Source organism: Branchiostoma floridae, chromosome 11 (genome assembly GCF_000003815.2).
Source record: "Branchiostoma floridae strain S238N-H82 chromosome 11, Bfl_VNyyK, whole genome shotgun sequence".
In the NCBI taxonomy this organism is placed as follows: domain Eukaryota; kingdom Metazoa; phylum Chordata; class Leptocardii; order Amphioxiformes; family Branchiostomatidae; genus Branchiostoma; species Branchiostoma floridae.
In genome coordinates this window covers 10,331,049-10,354,255 of record NC_049989.1, presented here as the reverse complement: position 1 = coordinate 10,354,255, position 23,207 = coordinate 10,331,049, and the positions used below count along the sequence as shown (strand labels likewise).

The 23,207-nt window shown below is 39.5% G+C and overlaps 1 protein-coding gene across 1 annotated transcript in view; it reads right to left on the bottom strand.

Annotated features, from left to right (window-relative positions):
- Positions 1-16,991: 16,991 nt before the first annotated feature.
- Positions 16,992-23,207, bottom strand: part of LOC118426079 (synaptic vesicle 2-related protein-like) — a 26,666-nt gene continuing 20,450 nt past the window's right edge. The window contains exons 11-17 of the mRNA XM_035835337.1: positions 22,750-22,837; positions 22,342-22,430; positions 22,086-22,193; positions 20,779-20,890; positions 20,497-20,578; positions 19,566-19,655; positions 16,992-19,029 (exon numbers count right to left, since the gene is read on the bottom strand). Coding sequence (XP_035691230.1) covers positions 18,877-19,029; positions 19,566-19,655; positions 20,497-20,578; positions 20,779-20,890; positions 22,086-22,193; positions 22,342-22,430; positions 22,750-22,837 — 722 coding nt within the window. The 3' untranslated portion in view covers positions 16,992-18,876. The remainder of the gene's footprint in view (positions 19,030-19,565; positions 19,656-20,496; positions 20,579-20,778; positions 20,891-22,085; positions 22,194-22,341; positions 22,431-22,749; positions 22,838-23,207) is intronic.

The window sequence follows — 23,207 nt, the reverse complement described above, 5'->3', positions numbered from 1 at the left end:
AATTGGGCGTTAATACAGAGTAGAGTCCTCTTACAATATAAAATACATATTCAAGGCAATCTAAGCAATATTACAGCGTAAAAAATGAAAACATGCTGGATAAGGCAATCTGTATAATGTTCACATCTACTGCACTGTATTCCCAGATTTACATCATTATTTCATCATTTGAGCGGTTAAAAACGGCCCAGAGACAAGTCGCACCAAGATACTCCTTGTCATTGAAACCCCCCAAAATTAGGTCTTAATCAGGAATCCTCGGGCGACTTGTTTTTGCGCCGTTTTTAACGGCTCACTTTATGAAATAATGATGTAATTGTGCTATAATAGCGCATTAGATGTCAATATCATACAGATTGCCTTATCCAGATTATTTCCACTTTCAACTATCTAATATTTCTTCGGTTAACGTCCGACCATCTTGGCAAATGTGTACCGTGCCGTGAATTATCTGACTGTCCGTCAGACACATACGCACCACTGGATACCCTTCATATCTCTTGACCGTGACCCTTCCACCAGCCCTGTACAGCTTTGCCATTGATGTATAACTGTGAACGAGACATGCTACATTTTCTGCAAGACTGGCAGATCAAGGGTCTTTGAAGGGCAAGTTTTACCACAGAGCCATCCGGAATGACGCAGTGCAAAATGTTAACGGCGCAGATATATAACACAGTAAAGGTGGTATCTCACTGCACTTGCGTCACGTTTGCGTCACTGTGGGGTTCGAAAGATACTCAACGAATTTCAGAGATGAAGAACAAATTTTCTTACCTTTTGTGTTTTGTCGCCTTCTAAGTCATACTTTTACGTGTTAAGCAATATCTAATTGGAAAAAAAAAACAGTAACGCAGTGAATGAACCCCGCAGCGACGCCAGCTTGACACAATTGCGGGTAGAGTGCACCTTAAGGGTGGTATCTCACTGCACTTGGGGCACCGTTGCAGCACTGCGGGGTTCGTTCACTGCAGCACTGTTGTGTTATGTTCTCCGATCTTTTATAATTCAGATATTGTGTCATACGTAAACGTATGACTTAGAAGACGACAAAAGACAAAACGTGAGAAAATTCGTTCTTTATCTCTGAAATTCGCTGAGTAATCTTTCGAACCCCGCAGTGCCGCACTGGTGTCCCAAGTGCAGTGAGATACCACCTTTAGACCTCTCCATTGAAAACCATGTTAAAATACACTTAAATAAGGCTCTAGAAAAGTACTAACCCCAATTTCGATCTTAAATTCTTCTCCACCAGAAAGTCAGAAGAGTCATCTTTGTAACCATTGAAAACAGGGTGTTGATCGGCTCAAAAAGAGACCCCAGTTTTCTCCTGATACCACCGGTATGACCCGACAACTAAAATCCTTTCGCAGGCGAACTAAGCTGCTGAACTTAACTGAGCAAATTTTGACCAAAATGGGAAAACTAAGACCCTCCATATTCCTTTGAACCCTTAAAGTTTCCAGAATGGGCCAAAATTTACAAGGAAAAAGAGGATTTTGAAGGAGTTCAGGTAGCTCTGTAATCGTATTCCCATTTTGTGCCTTCTATTGCACAACTCAACTATGACGTCTGCACTTAATGTACCGAACGAGCACCAGACACGGCGTGTCATATGATACGTCAGTTTTCATCTGTGACAAGGTTATCTTGTCTCGACAACGTACACAGGAATTACTACATTGTAACAAGTGTGAATGCCGTGAATGATACGGTATTCGTTCGTTCGTTCGTTTGGACCTTGCAGTGCCTATAGTGGCACATAAGTCCGCAGGTTTCTTGATGTTTCAGTGGCAAGGTATTTTTTACAGGGAGGTGTTGCTAGCCCTTTCCCTTAAACGTCCTTTTCGAACACTTGAAGGACTAGTGCAGCTCCAATTGAGAAGGATTGAACCAGGGGCCCCCAGTTAGCCAGAACCCTTTCCACTAGACGACGATTGCGTTGCGCTCTCACTGCGACCCAAAACACAGCATACAGAACACACATAGCGTGAAAACATTTGTTGTTTTATACAATTCATCAAGCGATCTGTCAAATTTTAGGTCACAGAGTGAGCTCGTCGAGAGCACCGTCCTAGTGGATATGGGGTCTGGCATCTACAAAAATTAATTTGAACCAGTTGAGCTACAGGGACATCCCCTATATGACGATGCAGTAATATACACAATTCCGTGCATGGAACCATTTTGCCGAAGACATCTGGGGTTTCCCTCCCTTTATCCTATAATGAGTTTCGTCTTACTCTAACGGATGTGATCCGTTGTCGGTCTTTATACTTCTCCAAGTAGATGAATGTTCCGGTTTGACTGGAGAGAAATCTCCAAGGAGACAGTCTGTCTCAGCCGCAATCATCCGAAAACCTAAGACGGACGAGCTAGAAGGTCCCTCGCGTCGTCTTTTTGTTGTCGCTGTGCTTTGAAAATGACACTTGTGCGTGCAGTGGAAAATCGAATTGATGTCTTTATACAAAAGCTGTAATTCGAATACGCAGCGTTATGGGTATTTACCGATGCGGTTTGTCATGTGCTAACTCGGTGATTTATTAAACCTCTTCAAGAACATGACAATCTTAAGATGCACTCAGGCATATTCAAGGCGTACGGATCCCCGTGGATTTTTCTTTGAGAAACAAGACATTATGACAGACATTTCGGATTTCTTAAACACATAACACATCTCCTTCGAGAAGTCTTGAAGAAGGTAGATGCACAGACATTATGTTTTGAAGACCGAGAGATACTGATATTTAAATATTGTGAATATTTTAGACGCATCTAATTGTTTGTCTGTACTGAAGAGACAGTAATGACGGGAAGTCAAAGGCTTTTTTATAATCAACTATGAGACCAGAACAACTTTTCACAGTTAATTCTTTGAGCAAATGTAACACGTTATTGTACAACCCAATGTGCATTCTCAGTTCATATCTTGCTTTCAAGCCACTGAGTAAGTATATAGGTGTCGAAACGAAACCATAGCATGTCCAGGACAAAAGATAGAAAAACTGAAAATTCTGCTGCAGTACCAAGGTCACACGCAGTTAGCCCAATATTGACCCTGACCTTTGTCTTCCTAATCTCTATCTACATACCAAATATCATTACAATCTATCCCGAGGTTTTAAAGTTATGTTAACTGCAAATATTCGGAAACACAAACTACATACACAGACAGACAGACAGACGCACAGACACACTAAAACTCCATTTGTCATAAAGAGATAACGTTACTACTAAAGACAACACCCCTTGATACCGATACGTGCAAATTTACTACATGACAACTGTGAGACACGTTCGCGCGGTAAATATCAAAGGGTAGCGACGTCATCACGGTCCAAGGCCCGCAAGGTAACCATGTCACGAACATAATGATTAGATTTATCATCGCGCTCCAGGGTTCGTGCTCGGGATGCGATATTGACACGCTCCTGCGAAATAACCCAAAATCGAAGCCGTGAAAATACACGGTAAGATACGTGCCTTAAAGGCAACCTAAGCAATATTGCAGCTTAAAAAGGAGAAACATTCTGAATAAGGCAATCTGTATAATATTTACATCTACTGCACTGTATTCCCACATTTACATCATTATTTCATTATTTGAGTGGTTAAAAACGACACAGATATAAGATGCACGAGGATATTCCTTATTATTGGAACCCCCCCCCCCCCCAAATTAGGCCGTGATCAGGAAATCTCATGCGACTTGTTTCTGCTCCGTTTTTAACGGCTCAATTTATGACAAAATGATGTAAATATGCTAAAACATTGCATTGGATGTCATTAGATAATATTATCCGGAATGCCTTTTCTAGATTATTTCCACTTTCAACGATCTAATATTGCTTAGGTTGCCTTTAAATTTACAGCATCACGTATTCTATCCAATAGGACTTATACCGGTACATACTATAACTGTTTGTAGCGCTAGTTTGTAGCGCTAGTTCACCTTTATTCGTGGAGTAACCTATACCCGTTGTTTTTGAAAACTTGGTGCAGAGATTAAGGCATCTGTAAATGCAGGATAACTTCAGGGCAAAATAAATATCAGTACAGTGTATATAACACTATGTATACTTCTAAACGTAAATGCAGTCGCTGTATTCTCTGTCACATTCAATGTCTCATCAAAGAGAAAAATCACACAATGATATGGTGAGAAGTGTGAGAATACAGGGTACAATCGTCATAAGGTAAAATAAGTGCCATTGTAGCACCACGTATGCACCTTAATCGAAATGCATCTTTGCATGCCCTGTCACATTCATCGTTATATTGGGGGAGAACGAAATTAAGGAATGTCACGAAAAGACTTGTGAAAACGCAGGGCAGAATACGTGTCGTTACAACATCACGTACGTAGTTATATGCTTCCCAACGAAAATCCAGCCGCTGAATTTGTTGAGTGCTATAAGCAGTGATAAGAGTATACATCATTCTTATTTCAAAATCTCTAGTATGACAGTCTGGAATTAATCTCACGACTGACCTAATGCAAGGCGAACTCTCTAAAGCTAAGGGCACAAAACCACCGTACGTGCAAATAAGGCCATGTTGATTTGATTATATGGATGACATCCTCCGGGAACTCCAAACTGATGCGAGCGAGCGAATAAAAAAAAAGTTTGGCCAAAAAAAAAAGTTGCCTTCAGTATGAAATCAAAGTGGTCAGGAAGGTTGAACATAGGACTAAACACACATAGTATGGTATACCATGATCCACTGGACCTGAATTTTCTGTACTGGTACCTCCACCAACCAACAATAGATTTTTTTCTTTCCGTCCTTTCACATCTTATTCTTTGACTTTAGATTCATTTTGGCATTCTATATATGGCATTAGTTATCTGTTTTCTGATACTTTTTTTTCAATCTACGGAATATTTGTGCTCATTTTACAGCTGCTTTGCACAATTTATTGTGTGGTCGGAAACTTTTTTTTTTTTTGGAAATGGCCGAAAATTGGTGCGAGCGCGGATGTCATCCATATAATCAAATCAACGTGGCCTAAGTGCAAATAAATGTGTATATGCACGACAAAGGAAGTGTCTATACGTCTAGAGAATGCATGGGTAGGGTCTGCATGGGTTTATTAGTCAGTGTCATATTGTTTTATAAAATATACATCGCATAATTCACCACAACTGGAATCCCACAAAAGGTCGGCTGGTTATGTATTCATTGATATGTTTTCTATTGGAAAATAACACTCCCTTCTAGAGTGGAATACCCCTCTAAGTTTATAGGTGTTTGCTGTGCGCTCATTTTGAATCCTCCCTTAATCGATGAGTAGCTATCGTTGCTGTATTGTAAATCCATCATGACTTTTCCTAAGATATTGAATATCAAAGTAGCCATAGGCACAAAACGGCATAATTCTGAAAATCACAATGCAAGTCAAAAAAGACAATAAAATCAATGTGGATTTAAAACTGAAAGTGAGAATATACATATACTTTGATTACTTCGAAGATATAAATGCAAGTACCCTTCTTAAATGTTTACTACAAAGAGAAATACCCTTACTGTACCGTGATTTGATATGCTTGTAAGTACTGTTTGTATTATAGCATGAACTTATAACTGATACATGTACAGTATTAGCCTTCCCTATTCCCTAACTGGGACCTTCTAATTAACTAGATAATCAAAACTATCCAACTTCTGCTACGGAGTATGGTTCCGCATATTAAGGTTTTCCAATTTCACATCAAAACCTTATAACTATCATTGGAGAAAGGCTTTCCGATCAATGGACGGGAATCAAGGTAATTTTGTTCTTAATGGACTAATCTAAGCTACCGTTGAAGGCGCCCTGCATGCGGGCAGGGTGAAAGAGGCCGGGTCTAGGGGGACTTTCCTCTGACGTGAGCCCTTTTGGACCTTTACAATCTAGCCTTCAACAGTTGACATCCACGCAAACGGATTAAAATTTGATGAGCCTAAAGACAAGCGTGCGCAATCGTTCCTTTTGAGTGTACCAATTATATACGATAGAGTCCCTCCGCGGCCAATTTAGACATCCCCTCTTCTCTGCCCACTGTCTTGAAAAATCTTTGAGTAATGGATGCACGACAGAGAAAGTTTTCATCTTCAAGTAGAGTTCGTCGTCCTTTCAACGATGTTGGACTCAGGGCTCGAAATACTTTTTTTGCGTACCTGCACTGGTGCAGGTAACATTGCTCCAGAGAAACTTTACCTGCACCAGATAAATTTTACCTGCACCACTCTGCATTTAGGAAGTATGGATCATAATAGAATTGCTGAGGAACCACTGCTATTTTTCTTTTATACTTGATAGGTGGTAAACGTCAATGCAGCTAATAACAATCCATATACACCTACATAACAGAAATTATTTATGTATAAGACCCTTTACATGGGCGAGTGCAGGTAAGGTGCAGGTAGACACCAGAAATACCTGCACAGCTCCAATTTTACCTGCACTAACCTACATATGCAGGTGGTATTTCGAGCCCTGTTGGTGATACGCTTTGGCGAATAGCGTAACTTTATACTATGTCGTTGCAAACCGTCAAATATCCTCATCTGTCTTTCGAATGAAGAGCGCACTTCATCTTTTCAGACGGATAACAACTTTTCATCAAGCGAACATCATCAATCTTTAACAGTCGTACGTCAGCAAAAGTAGTCCTTCAAAGAATATGATGTACTAGATAGATAGGCCATGCCAGAAGACACCGCTATTTACTGGCTACTTAAGCTTGCAAATGGTGCTTTCTAACTCCGCCCAGAACTTGTTGCTGCCAGCCGTTTGAAGAGTAATTTTCCGATTGGCTATCAGGGAAGCAAGTACCAAGCGCTTCAGGAGTGATATGCGAGGAGCGACGCTATCACTACGCAGAGGATAGCACTTACCGTAGGCTATCAAGCGCTAATGGACCGGTCATGGCTGTCACAAAAATGGTTACTCGAGCGATGATTGAGGTGCACGTTCCCGCTTCGAACGGGAGTATAAGTGGCAGGTAAGCCTCGTAGATGGGGGAGCACTTTTGCTCACATCAGCGGATCGCGTGAAGTGTAGAGATAGAGCGCTGCCCGCACCATTCTGTTGCCTTCACAGTGAAGCTAAGGGCACAACCCGCCGTACGTGCAATTTGTCCGTAATTTTTTGGGGGAGTTCACGTCCGCCACGTATTTCTGAAAACGTTCAGGACGTACAGTGCACGCGCGTCGCCCGTACTGGCTCGTACGGGGGGCGAATCCGCAGCCCGATGGCGCACAAAGTTTTGCCTGCACGTAAAGTTATAAACGTATATCGAAAACTTCTACAATACCTGTAAACCAAGATACATTTACATACAAATACATTTGTAAACATTCAAACATTTTTTTTTGTATCAGTTTGTGGCGTTGACTTCCTTTCACCCTACTTTAGTAAATAAATTCAGTTTCATCATATTGCGGTCTCCGACTGAGTCTTCACGCTGCAATAGCGACACCTAGCGGCAGTCAGAAGTAGAACCAGAAAGTATTGCATTGGGGGAGGAGAAAGACAGCCACTGAAACGTTGGCTAAGCACATGGCAATTTGAAAAAAATCTAAACACACGAGGGGCTAGTACTTGGCCGAGCCACAAGGGTCCTCTTAGCATGCACAGTTGTATTCCGCTGCAGTGGATTTTCAGTACCAGACCAAGCCACACACACACACACAATTTTAGTGGCACGGTACCAGTGACGCCTTCATTCAGAATCATGCTGCTATGTGCCCTATACAGTGGCACTGCAGAAGTGATGTGCACATTGAAAATCACGTGGCTAAGAGTCCTATACGGTGGCACTGTACAAGGGATGTCTACATTGTAAATCATGTGGTCCTACAAGTGACCATGATGTCTACTTTGGACATAATATGCTGTTCTTCTACATTGTACGGTTTTGTACGTCGTTCTGATGGTCTCATCAATACAGTTAGCATGAGTCTCTCTCACACATGTTGTACAGCCTGGATGTAACTGTTGTTGCTTGCGAACGCGTGCCATATATTGGTTCACTGGACAACCCACCAGGTAGAGTTACAGTGCGTCCTGAGGTACTGAGGTTTGTCAAGTTGTTTTCCGGTGACGTGTACAGCCTGGATGACGTAATGACTGGTTTTGAGTACCTGCCATATATGGGTTCACTCGCCGCGTCATCAGATTCAGAAGCCACTTGGAGACCATAAGTTAAACCTTCGTCAGTACAAGTGTTCGCTGAGTTAACATAATTCGATGACACGTACAAACGGGATGAAGAAATTGGTGCTTGGGAATTGCCGTGCATAATATTAGATTCCACACGGTGATTCTCGATGAGCGGAATCGTTGGGTATCCGTGATTTGAGACAGTACCTTCTCCAGTTGCATCTTCCGGAGTTTGGGTTGCATCTTCTGGAGTTTGGTTTGCATCTTCCGGAGTTTGGGTTGCATCTTCCGGAGTTTGGGTTGCATCTTCCGGAGTTTGGGTTGCATCTTCCGGAGTTTGGGCTGCATCTTCCGGACTTTGGGTTGCATCTTCCGGAGTTTGGGTTGCATCTTCCGGAGTTTGGGTTGCATCTTCCGGAGTTTGGGTTGCATCTTCCGGAGTTTGGGTTGCATCTTCCGGAGTTTGGGCTGCATCTTCCGGACTTTGGGTTGCATCTTCCGGAGTTTGGGTTGCATCTTCCGGAGTTTGGGTTGCATCTTCCGGAGTTTGGGTTGCATCTTCCGGAGTTTGGGTTGCATCTTCCGGAGTTTGGTTCACATCTTCCGTAGTTTGGTAGTAATGGTAGTAATGTAGAACTTCTTCCTCAGCGCCGCGGTGGTAGAGGGAGTTCACTATTGGTGGTGTGATTTGACTGACTGCTAAGGGTCCCTGATTGACAGCTCCTGCAATATGATTGACAGCTGGGTTTCCGTGGATAACAACTCCTGCAAAGATACAGTGTATGATGAAATATATACAGTATGAACTGTTTATTCCAATCACTGGCACATTTACATAATCTGTGCATTTTGACTTTCACCTTCAACAAACTATTTGCCACAATTGAAGAATGGCATTTTTATATTGATTATGCAAATGTCATCAACATAATTAATTCAATGACGGTATTCTATTATCAAGTTATACAACTTTATTTTGTATGCGGGAAGCTCAAACTTTGGTAGAATTTCAAGTTCTAGTATTGAAAACAATGTACAGTTTCCTAATATCATCAATTAAGCAAGAAAAGTCAGTGGACTAATCTACTTGCATGCTTATTATCATTGATATCATTGATGTCTATGTCATTTCTTTGTAATCCTCTTCGGATGATTAAAAAAAAACGGCTCTGCAATTCCAAATTAATTCCTAACATATAGGTTTTACTGCAGTACCAAAACCAAACACCAGGTAGCCCAGAAGTGACCAACACCTACTTCTTTTCCATCGTCTTCCCACATACCAAATATCAGCACGATACGTGCATAGGTTCTAAAGCTATGCACACACATACAGACATACACACCTGAAAGAATCCATATTTATGCATGGTGGTAATCTCCTAATGTTGTAAACTTGTAATATAAGACCGTCTCTGTGACCCAATGATATCGTTATAACTAGAAAGTAAAATCGGACATAAGAATTTTCTCTTACACAACCAGTTTTTCTCACCTGCTGACGTTTCGATGTCTGTCAGACATCTTCCTCAGAGCTTCTAACTGGAGTTCTGCTTCTTGCCGCTATATGTAGCCGATGTAGGTGGCGCTTTAGCGGCAAGAAGACTATCCCAAACGTGGCTGAGCTTGTACCCCCCTTGAAAAACTGGTTGTGTAAGAGAAAATTCTTATGTCCTATGTTCTATCAACCTGATGAAATTATTTTCGGTAGAAAGTAAAATCATATGCTTGAATTAATGTAATTTCAGACACGGTATCTCAAAGACAATGTATAAAATCACATGCATTTTAGACTGACAGATTGTAGTACGGTAGTATTTTGATGTAATATAACTTTTTTATGATATATGATTGAATGGTAATGTATAATTGTAAATGATCTATACAGCATTTTGATATAAATGGTATTGGAAGGAAGATTTCGACACGTTTCCTAATAAATAATCACTAGAATTACCACCGGATTCCTAGTAATAAAACAAACAAACCCATGTTGGCTTCTGGGCGGTGGTGGTGGCAGTGTTTCATAGTCCCGACTAAGCAGAAGATGAAGATCAAACCCAGGAAGCTACAAGCCAAGAAGCTTCCGATTACGATGACGGGGATGTAGAGAACAGGAAACGCGTCATCTTCCTGTTTCCTGTTACTCATGGACTGGGTAGAAGTGTCATTGTGTTGTCGCTCACTTTTAGCCTCATCAGTAGTGGCCATGATAGTTTTTGTGGTCGGCTTGGGTTGTTCACAACCCGTAAGGGTATCTGTAATATTGTTATGCTCAGTTGGTTTTGGTCTGTTGTCATAGCGGGGACTTCCTTGAGGGACGCTGGTTCCCATAGATTGAGACTTGCCAGCAGTGACTTCACTCTTAGCCTGAACCGAAAGGGCCATGGTAGCTTTCATGGTCGGCTGGTGCGGTCCACATGGCAGCTGGGTTGACACGTTTGATAGCGACAGCCGGTTCAGTTCAGCCGGGGTGCGACAGACTGTACCTTTCAGGTTGCAATTGCCAAGATAACAGGCCGAACATGATAGGCAACAGAGCACTTTGCCTTTCCCATTACAGGCCTGTAAACACGCCATCTTGTCAATCAGCCAAAAGAGGTCGCAGTCACAGTGAAATGGGTTTTCCTTGATATACCACGCAGTCACCTGTGGCAACCCCAGTTCGTTCTGAGACAGCGACGTGAGTTCGTTAAAACTTACATCAACGATTGTCAGCTCCGGCAAATACTCAATGACGCTTTCCAGTTGCACGTACCGTAGTCGGTTTTCATTTAAATGAAGTCTACGCAAACGTGGCAGAGCGCGCAACGACGTCCATGAAAAGGATTCAATAGAGTTCCAGCCAAGGTCCAATGTATGTAATTTTGGTAGTTGAGGCAAGTTGGTTACTTTTCTGATGTTATTGGACCTTGCAGAAAGACGTTTGATGGACGCATTGGACGGTACATCATCCAGAATCGTGACACGGTCTTGATGATCACAATCAACCACTGGCTTTCGCATGTCACATTTTGCTGACAGACAAGAGCTAACCGACCACAGAGATCCCAACGCAAAGAGCAGCAACAATTCACTTACTTTCATTCTAAACGGGCCGGGTGATCTTCCTTTTTTGTCACTTCCAATGACTTCGCTTCAGATTACTAAAATGGATTTTTCAATGTTTACCCGTTGTTGTGTTCGCCACAGACACAGATCAAGCTACGGTAGTACATGCAAGAGTGAAATTGAATACATTCTGTCTCAACCAGAGGTTTAAGTACAGTGTCATATCTTTAATACAACATTTCTGCACGACGTGGCATATATTGAATGTCATTTCCCCTCCCCTCCTTCCTGACCAATCTGAAGACAAGGAAATCTTACATGAGTTCTCTGATTATGGTACGTGATGGTATCTAGTGACGTCTGTTTTGTCACCAGTCTGCAGCGTGACATATCATCATCATCATCATATCGTTCCGTGCCAGTACTGCAGCTAAGCCATGTGACATATGAAAACGAGGTATGATATAACTTCCTGAGGGTAAGCTTTCCACAAAGAATTCATAATAATAATAATAGTAATCATGATAATGATATCAAGTTAATGATCGATAAAGGAATATATTATGTACTCCTTAGTATACCCTTTTCCTTGATACATTTTCTGAACGTTTCTTTTTTAACAGACCTTTACGTAAACATTAAAAAAGCATAAATAAAAAAATCTAACTGAACTCATACTTTGGTATAGCCATATTTAACCTTCTATGGCATTTCCTCTTGTTTAAAACACGGCACAATAAATGCAGAAATGTTCGTGGTTTTCGCGGTGACCACTTCACCGCGAACGTAAACCACCGCGAACATTTTTCTATTATGGTATTAGACTGCAGTCCATGGTGTTACCGCGAACTTAAATCCACCGCGAAAAGTCCCTTTCCCGCTACTGCGAAATCAAATCCCCGCGAACATTTACAGTATCATCATAGAACTCATCGCTCATCCCAAAATTATGAACTACACGTCCTCTCTGGGTTGGACTAGTCTGCATCTTTTGTTATGTATTGTACGTTAAACTTTGTGGATTCATCACAAAATATATTCAACAACAACAGCTACAAGTTTTTTTGGGAAAAAAATAACAGAAGAACAGACAATCTGATCCATCTGCCTTCTTTGAGAAATGCACTTTCACGCCCCCGCTTCAAGACCAATCTGAGATGAAGTCTGAAAACATGACTTGGCACGGATGAGTTTTCTGATGACAGTACGTGACGGAGTCTAGCGACGTCTGTTTTTTTTACCAAGTCTACAAATTTTCACATAAAAAAAAAGAAACATGAAAACAAATGACACATTTTCCCATGTCAGTGATTAGAATATAATACATTCTAAGTACGGTATTTGTTATATTTTAATTTGGGAACCCGATGCGTTTTGTACTGAATTAATTTCTTTAAACATCTACAGGCAGGTATGGTAATGAAATGAAATGCAATTTTACCAATTTTGGAAAACAGTCCACTGCATGAGTTTTATGATTGTAAGTTTACGTCTTCGTCATGATAAGAAAAAAACACGACTTTGACTGCAATGCTAGATTACTATAAAAAGTGTTGAGATATTAAAAGAAACAAGGCAACACATCTGAATTTGAAGTTTCTTAAAAACATCAATACACGTGGGCAGAGGAACAGACGATTTGATCCATCTGCCGTCTCCGAGACATCAACTTTGGCGCCCCCGCTTCAAGACCAATCTGAGATTAAGTCTGAAAACATGACTTTTCACAGATGAGTTCTCTGATTACGGTACGTGACGGAGTCTAGTGACGTCTGTTATTTTACCAAGTCTACAGATTATCATATAAAACATCTCAGGTAAAATTAAGCATGATCTCCTCAACAGCACATTAATTTCCATGAAAACAACGTTGACGGTAGATGTGATCTCAGTTGCAACAAAGCAAAATTAGTTTTATGTTACAATTTTAAGACTTTATATCCGTACACAACATAAAGCGCTTACCAACAAGCTTTCGGCCAGTCCTCTGATCCTTCTTAAGTTGAAATGACCCAAAACCTAGGACTGAGGACTGATTGAAAACTTGTTGGTAAGCGCTTTATTTTGTGTACGGATATAAAGTCTTAGAATTGTAACATAATATTTACTACCGTCACAGATGAAATTACATTCAAAAATTAGTCTTACTTTTCATTCATTAATTATACCAAACTTTCTATTGGTGTTATTTGACAAATGGAAGTGCAAAGGTCAAATATGAAAACAATAACACATTCTTCCATGCAATAATTAAGATATTATACATTAAGTACGATATTTGGTTCATTCATTAATCAAACCAAATGTACTTATTACTGAATTCATTTCTACAAACATCTGCAAATAGGTATAAATGCACTTTTACAAATTTAGACAAAACAGTCCATTGATTTTTGTGATTCTAATAAATGCTAAATCCCTAGAAAAAAAGGGATCAGATATTTTAAGAAACAATGAAACAGAGCGAAGTATATCTTACTTTAAACATACAGTCACAGCTCAGACAATCATGACATAACGTTATACACCAGGTGCTTGTATCATAAGGATAGCAACTTTCTTGTTACTGCTTGTGTAATTTAGCGACGGCTTGTCTGAACATAACCCCATATAACATTAATTTAACACAAGCCTTTGTTATAGCATAAAGTCATTGTATGCTGTTGGTTTACATCATTAGTTGCAAGATCATCATCATCATCATCGGTCGACGTGATCAAATGTAGACATGTTCGCACATGTCTACACACGACGGGGTTATACCGCCCCTTACGGGGTGACATACCCTTTCGTAGGCTAATTACAAGACGGGGATGCGCCAGGTCTCCCGTCCGGGTGAATGATGTAATTCACCATGTGGCTGATACGAGACAGAGGTTCGCCAGGCCTCCATCCGGGTGATTTGAAGTGAATCACCAACTCCCGACAGAAGGATTTGCACCAACGCACACCGCACCATCGCACGTGTGGGGGTTCTTTAACGTGCATGGGGTATGGCTCTCCCCATACACGGGACCTCCATTTAACGTCCTATCCGAAGGACGACTCATTTTTCACTTGAGTAAAGTGAGGAAAGTCGTGTAAAGTGCCTTTCCCAAGGGCACAAGACCGGCATCACGGTAGGCGGATTCGAACCGGCGACCTCTCGATCACGGGCCGAATACAATACCACTGTGCTACGCGGCCCCACAAAGATGGTCACACTGGTAGAATCCACAGTGGTAGTATACGTACAGAGAGATTTATAATGTTTTGGCTATGCATATGTTATGTTAGAGATTCAGTTGTAAGCTGTAGTTGACTCAGTCCCTTCTTCTGTTACTTCTTAAACAGCCTTATTCAACTTATGGCTAAAGTAGAAGCCAGTTAATTGCACAACGGATAAATACACATTTTTGACAATTGCACGAAATCCCAAATTCTGTGGTGGTCTGGTCCAGCTAAATAAATTCGCTTTGTTACACCAATCGGATAATTGCACAAAATTCACTGGCATATGGGGTGTGCAATTAAGCGGCTTCTACTGTATATAGCTTTAGCATTACTTCTTCAGGCGATAGCACATTATCATCGTAGTCAGGAAACCCATCGTCCCTGCCATGGTGCTGAGTAAAATGTGTCGATGAGTGATTATCATTCCGTTTGCCATTTTGGATTTACCCGCACCTGAACCGTCGATGGGGCCAGAAGTATTTGTACCTGCGTCCTTGTTATGCTCAGTTAGTTTGGAGCTGGTGTCATGATGAGGGCTCACTTGCACGAAGCTGGTTGCTATTTCCTGAGACTGCCCAGCTTTTGGACTCCCATTTGCTGGGGCCATGGCGGCTCTTGTGGTCGACTGGTGGAGTTCACAAGTCAACTGGGTGGATACGTTCGACAAAGGCAACCGATTCAGTCGACTTGGACTGTTGCAGGCAGCCCTGTTTGCATATTTTGGGTAGTCGGCAACAAAACAGGCTGAACACGACCGGCAACAGGCCTGCCGATCTTTCCCCTTGCAGGCCTGTAAGCACACCATCTTGCCTATCAGCCAGGACAGGTTGCAGTCACAGTGAAAAGGGTTTCCCTCGATCCAGACCGCGGTCACCTGTGGCAACCCCACTTCGTATTCAGACAGCGACGTGAGCTTGTTAAAACTGACATCAACGTGAGTCAGCTTCGGCAAATACTCAATGACGCTCCCCAAACGCACGTACCGTAGTTGGTTATAGTTTAAGTATAAATACTTCAAACATGGCAGAGTCCGAAACGACACCCAGGAAAACGATTCAATGGAGTTCCTGCCTAGGTTTAGCACTTGCAGTTTCGGTAGTTGCGGCAGCTTGGTTACGCTTGCGATGTTATTGAACTTGACCAGAAGTCGTTCAGCGTTGGATGGTATGCCCTCAGGAATTGCAGTAAGTTTCAGAAAATTACAATCAACGGCTGATGTTTGAAAGTAAGAACTGTGCTGTATCTCACAGTTAGCTGGCAGACAATAGCAACCCGACCCCATAGATACCAACGTAGCGATCAGTAACAGTCCACTTACTTTCATTTTTACAGTTGATACTTCGTTTTGGTTGAACAGCAATGGAAGGAACAACCGTAGATGTAAAATCATCCTATGACTTTAACCGATGCTTTCAGATCTGCAGAGTTTGCCAGTGGAAGTGTTGCATCTACCGTTTAAAACAGCTGGCTACTGCAGCACATGTACATGCAAAACCTGAATTTGTCGTCATCTGTCTGAACAAGAAATCTCATCTCTCTGACGTGACGACGTGGGAAGTACATTGTATATTCAAGCCCATGCCAATACATAACTTTGGCAAATCTACTACGTACATTCCTTTGTATAAGGCACGGGAAGAGAAGTCACAGCTTAAGAGAAGAAAACGCTTATTTGTCGTGTGATTTGGTATACTATTACCTGTTTATCGTTTAGTATTCTTTGCAAGTTGGGCAAAAACTAGTTCTTCTGAATCATTCTTCAGTTAGTATCACATTTGGAATCCACACTTACAATATTCCAAAACAGTTACTCCGTGGAGTTCTCTTAACCGGAATAATCCCCTATCACAAATAATGTATAAGGCATCATATTCATAGTACACAATATTAGTTAAATATAATCACTGATATTATCCCATATGCATGTACGACGAGTCACTGAAAACGTTCAAAGGGTTTGCAATACAGACTGTTTATTTCTTTTTGAGACTGAAATGAGATTTCAGACTAGAAACTAACGTAAATTATAAAATAAACGTTTCCAAGCTGCCTGGTAGCTTCACATTGACTCAGCAATTCAGTTCCCAACATGTAGCGATATTGTACATGTAGATTAACCTTATAGACGTTTCTACAATACAGCATTGGAAGGCCACACTAATTCAATTATTTTGTTCACGTTCATTTAAGCCAAAATTGAACAGGAAAGAAAATCTGCATAGGACTTTAATATTCTGTCCCTAAAACGATGTGTACCAAGGTATACACGTTTGCATGTTCTTTTATGTTGAAATTTCTCTTCAGCAACAAATATATCAAATCCTGGAACTTAAACTGGACATTAAAGTGGTGTGTGACCTATCTAATACTTATTTAATATTTTCTATCAATGTGTTCATTTGTGGAAGATTTCACAGCAAGCTTAAGTTTCCACACGTCTTCCACGATTTCAAATAACTTAAATGTATTTTCCGTAATTGTAATACATTGAAATGTTGAGATATGGCATTTCTGACATGTAACGTTACTGTCTTGGTTCTTGAAAGTCAGTCTTTCTAATTGATTCTGCACATTTTAATTCTGCATCTATAGTGACTCTGTTCTGTTCCTTTTTCGAACATACATACTTCACAGTTAAAACACATTTTTTCCACATTAACTGTAGACTTTGATCGGACTCAAATCTAAACTATCATTCCCACCACTTCATTAACATATCTAAAATATCTTTTTTTGTTTTTCCCATGACTATACAGATACCGTGTATTCTTAGTTCACCTTTATCCGCGGGGTAACCTATATCTGTTGTACATGTACTTAAAACAGAGTATTTAGGACTATCAAGTCGACAAACGGTAGTTTCAAACTAGTAATATTCTGAACAAAAGTGCAATTTGAAACCACTGAATGACGACTTGACATCCATAAATAACCCGTTTTCAAGAACAACGAATATAGGTTACAACGCGGATAAAGGTGAACTATCGTTAGCTAGTTTGGAGGTCATAATTATTTGTCATGTTCAGTTCTCTCTGTAACAACATATACTTCTCAACATATACAATTTAAACAAGCACATGACTTTTATATACATTTATCACATAGTCACAACTGTACTTGGTTCCTATTATATTACACATTTTGACATAAAAATCACATTTGAGGTTTCGTAAGTTATAATGTTTTCTTTCAGAATAGATACATCATTATTTCTGACATAGTTTTTTTTAATGACTCAAACACAAATCAAGAAGTTGGAATGATCCAAAATATACATTTACAAAGTTTAACCAAGAGGAGCTGAGCAATTCTGGTTAACTGCCTTCTTTTCTACATGATAGTACTTGCAGCCCCACAATATTTAAATCACATATAGCTATGATTGTACAACATTGTAAAATACCACATACGTTTTCATGATTTGATGACTTGGCCATGCCAAGAAAGCTCAGTGCAGATTTTTTTTTTGTTGCAACCAAGTTATTTATTTTCTAGTAGTAAGGCATGTTTACCTTTATTCATAGGCAACCTATATCCGTTGTTTCATTAAGACAGTGTATTTAGGAATATCAAGTTGAATGACTGTGGTTTCAAATTACAATATTATCAAAATACTGCAATTTGAAAACACCATTTATAGACTTGATACCGCAAAATACACTGCAACGGATAAAGGTTACCGCCAAATAAAGGTAAACTAGCATTACACAATAAGCGACAAAAATAATTATAAGATGAAGCCCATTAAAAGGGTCATAACTAATGTCTATTCTATCGGATATAAGTCTGCTACAGCTGAAGATATTTCTATAACAGAACTTGCTTTATAAAAGCAAAATGGTGTTAAGAAGTCTCTATGAATAAACATTTTGAAACGTCCAGTAGTTGTATAATGTGTATATAATGATTTTTCCATTCTTTGAAACACAAATATCACATTTTTCATCGTTGTCTGTCAATTAGCACAAGGTACATGTGTAAGATGAATTTTCAAAAAAGTCAACTGTAGAGTTTTACACCATAAGTTTTCTAACGAATACTGTAAATGTTTAGCATCAACCTACTGGTATTTTTGCACTGAAATTCATAATATTATTTTGAAATGTATATAATTTGAAGAAACATATAACATTCAGTGATTGTATTCGGTCATTTTTGTCCCAAGTTGCTGGTTTGGAGAACTTTTTAACCATTATATAGGAAGTGTAAATTTGGCTACCTCAATTTACAAAGAAAAGGTCATGATTCTCAATAATTCTATCAGAAAAGTTGTATTATAGCATCTATGTTGAGTTTGCAACTGACATTGTCCTTAACATTTAGTTTACAATGATAATGAAAAATAAGTTAAAATACACAGGAAATACACAGCTCATTTGCAATAAATAACTAATAATACAAAAAAAAGGAAAACAGCTCCAGAATGTGTATGTTTCATCTGTAGGTCTATCCACTGGCCAGTTTCACCGAGTTTGTGACTGTGTACTAGGCTGCCCAGTCTCTTGCATGCTCCGCCCCTTGGTCTCTATGGGAAGCAGCAAACAGGCAATGGCAGCCAGAACACAAATGGTGCCGTACACAGACACAGTCAGGTAGATGGAAGATTTCAACATCACCTGTGGTTTGTGGGAAAGGAATTATGATGAATGTTAATACTGCTTTTTTTTGCAAGCAAAATTAACATCATGCAGGCATCACATTGTTTTTGAATTTGTTTCCAATACTGGAGTCACATCCAATTCTGTGCCTACGACAACTATTATAGTTTTGCCTCCCAATGTTGTACTAACTTTAAAGTCTTATTATAATAAACTCCTAAGAAATGACAGCAGCAGTTACTGTATTAACTACTGACGTAATAACTGTAAATAGATGAAAATGCACACCATCACAAGCTGCATAGCATCTGCTTGACAAATGTGTGTATAAAAATCTCATTGGACTGCAGCTTACTTTAAAAATTCTCAAATTTGAGAAATCTACAAAAAGAGGGCAGCCTAAAAAGGTAAGCAATACCATCACATTCAACTTATTTTCAGTCAATGTTACTAGCACCATATGCAAGCTGCTAATAGACCTTACAACAAGGGATAAACAGTTAGAAAAAAGCCGATATCAGTTTGACAATGTATGTCACGGGACAGAAACAAACCTGTGCAACAAAAGGGGTGATCAGTGCTCCCAGGCGGGCCACTCCACTGCACGTCCCCAGCCCCAGGGCTCTTGTTGTTGTGGGGTAGATCTGAAAATAATATGCAATTATCGTATTAAATGAGATGCACCTCAGTTAGTGTACAGAAAAAAGAATCTTATTCCACCATGTGTGGCAAGAACAACAAAGAGCTTTGTACTATCCGATACTATACACAACCGTAACAGTAGAAATTTTAGTTCAACGTACCGGGTATGAGAAAAGTTGTCCTTAGCTGACTTTATTATCTTCAACTTGGTACAATGGACAATGAGCAAAATCTTCTCTAAGGTTCTTAAATTGCAATCATTGTACATTCCAGTGGTTATAATGACCCTAGGCCTGTCCCTGGACAAAGAGGTTGTGAGGTCAAATTTTGGCTCAATAATTGTTGACCCAAACTGCAGGCTACTAGAAAGAGCCAATTTGAAAAAGTCCTTATATAAGAAAGAACATTATGCTGTGGTCCACTGTTGTGCTTGTTGAAAAGAGCTTGGGGAATTTCCCTGATTCAATGGCAGGGCTCGAAATACCACCTTCATATGCAGGTTAGTGTAGGGCAGGTAAAATTGGAGCTGTGTAGATATTTCTGGTGTCTACCTGCACCTAATCTGCACTGGCCCATGTACTGGGTTTTATACACATAAATAAGTATAGAAGAAAAAAAAAGCAATGGTTCCTGAACAATTTTCGTAGGATTCATACTTTAAAAATTCAGAGTGGTGCAGGTAAAATCTGTCTGGTGCAGGTAATTTTCAGTGTTACCTGCACTAGTGCAGCCGGTATGCAGAAAAAAGGATTTTGAGCCCTGAATGAACTGTAAATAACAAATAGTTACCATGGCGTTTCCTTATGGTAAAAAAAAAGAAAAACAGACAACTCTTCCACGTACCTCTGGTGTGTAGACGTAAGCAGCCTGGAATGCTCCAGAAATAAAGGCTCTCCCAATGAAGATAAAGATGGTCAACCATGTTCTGGAAAAACAAAACAAATCAAGAAATACATTTAACTCCAGTGGATATTGCAGTTACAAATGTATAACGTTACCTTGGTGAAATCATTTTTTTTAAATACAGACTGTCATATTAAAGTTTTATGATGCTCATGATGTCCTCTATATTTTCATCATTCTGAAAATAACTAAAAAGCAAATTTGGTATGGCTTTATAAATACCTTCCACCACAAGTCAGGAGTAGGAATGTGAAGAAGGCAAAGACGACAAACTCCAGGGCCATGGTACGCTTCCTTCCTAACCACTCTATAATCAGCATGGTTACTAATAGTCCTGGGAAAGACGGAAATGAAAAGCGGATTATTTTTGCCCTAGCAGATCACCTATGGCTTAAATTCTCTAACCGTTTACGTGTAAGATTTACATATCTCATATTTTGTAAAAATAGATGACGTTATACAACAAATCATAGTGACTCAAAGTCTTCATGGTTCATTAAAAATAAAAATCTTCAGATTTATTCCAAGCATCTTAAGATTTTGTCCTAAATTTTGAGATCTTTTTAAAGCATCTTAGGATTTTGTCATAAATTTCGAAATATTTTAGTTAATATTCATACTAGTTGACTTAATCTTGAGATGTTTCAAATAATCTCAAAAGGCTTTTAAAAAATGTTAAGGTCTTTTTTTTTTAAAAGATAAGAGGCTTTGTTGAGATATCGATATTCTTTTAGAAGTTCTTACCAGTCTTATATGATAAAATCTCCAGATGTTGAAATGAATATGCAATTTGACTTACTTTTGTACATAACATTTGCCTTACTTTTGTAAACAAATTCAACTTACTTGTAAATAAATCAAACAACTGCATCATTCTTTATCTGGACATTACTGGGTTTGATGATAACAGTGAAACTGTACTTTAAAGTTTAAACTTTTAAGAGGCAACATAAACTTTTCTAGTAAGCTTATGCAAGGGGATTTTACACCAAAATAAATCCTCCTTAGTTTGTTTTTTGTCATCATTATACATAATGTTGTATGTATATTAATAGTTATACATCACATTGACACAACTTTCTAATACCCCTGACACATTATCCACGATCTTCGGGCGTATTGATGGAAGATTGGCCATATTCAAGATCGAAAGAAGTTTGCGTGTATTTTCACCTGAAAACCGTCCGAGTCACATATAAGCCATACTTTATATGCTGTACAATTAATATTGTTGTGCAATAAAGTTATTATTATAAGCGAGGCTCGGGCGATTGCCGCAGAATTGTCGTCCGATCGATTTTCGCCAAATGTGACAGGGGTATAAAGAAGAGTATGCAAACTCTAATCAAGCCTGGTCTAGTCTCGTATTCTCTCACGAGATTGAGACTAGACCATTCTCCGCGTCCAAGATGTAATGACAGACATCGAAAATTTGGAGGTACGTTCTCTACCTTTAATAAACAGTCATTGTTCGAAGAAAATTGATATAAACTCTAAGTTGTTTTACAAATTGTGTCACACATCAATACCTGGAAACTCTGCTACTGTAGTCCACAGCAAGTCTGTGTAGTCTTTCCTATTTAGATACTTGCAGCCCGCATAACACTTAAACAATGCATGGTCTTTTTGGTTCGCACCTTGAAGAGATGATGAAAAGAAGCTCAGTAATATTTAGCAGTGAGTAATAAGTTCATTCATGTTTGATTCTAAAATATGGCATGACTACGCAAATTTCAGATACACAATGTGAGGAAAACAACAATAACACAAGAAGACATTGCTTACTGCAGAAACTTGCACTTTCTGAGTCTTCAGCCTGGAACAACTCAGTTGTCATCAAGACTATCCCATAGTAGGAGAAGGCATTAGAGAACCTGTTGACATACATGTAGGACATTAGGCAATAAGACTGAAAAACGTTTCTCAACATACAGTCTTAAACTAATAACGGGGGCCGCCCTAAGATGCCCACTTTTTTACGCGCTTGAACTCATGGCGCTCCATCACTAGTTGCCAAAGAGTGGTCAAGTTTTGATCAATTTTTTTCTTAACACATTCATCTAGAGACCATACTTGAATAAGGAAGGCATCCATACTGTTCATGGACCCTTCACCCTCCGCGTTACAACTGGCAAACACAGAGGACGTTATCGTGGATATAAATTCCTAAAAAGGTACAAGAGAAGGATTTACCATATAAACCACAGTAGTACAGTTGTGAGTCTGAGTTCAGGAGTAAACAAATCCTTAAACTGTCCCCTTTTGTCCTGTAAACGCAAAAAACATGGGTCAAACATATTTGAATTGCATAATTCGTAAACTATCATATAAGAATCTTATGACCATGAAGCAAGACTCTGTACACAGAAATCAAATTTATTTAAGACAAAGTAGCCAACAGCAAAGAGACTGTTTCTTAAAATGCACATCATTTTATACTTGCTTTGGACTAAGACGAAAGTAATTTACATAAATGTGGTTTGAATATCTATTACTGTAGGACTGTACTTTTTAATACAAGGAAAGTTTAAGATCACATATAGGGTATTGGGATATTACAAATCAAAAATGGATCAGGATGAAGGAGAATTCCCTATGAAGATCCTTCTATAGTGTCACCTAAAGTCGAAGGCCAGGCGGCCGCCAGGCCA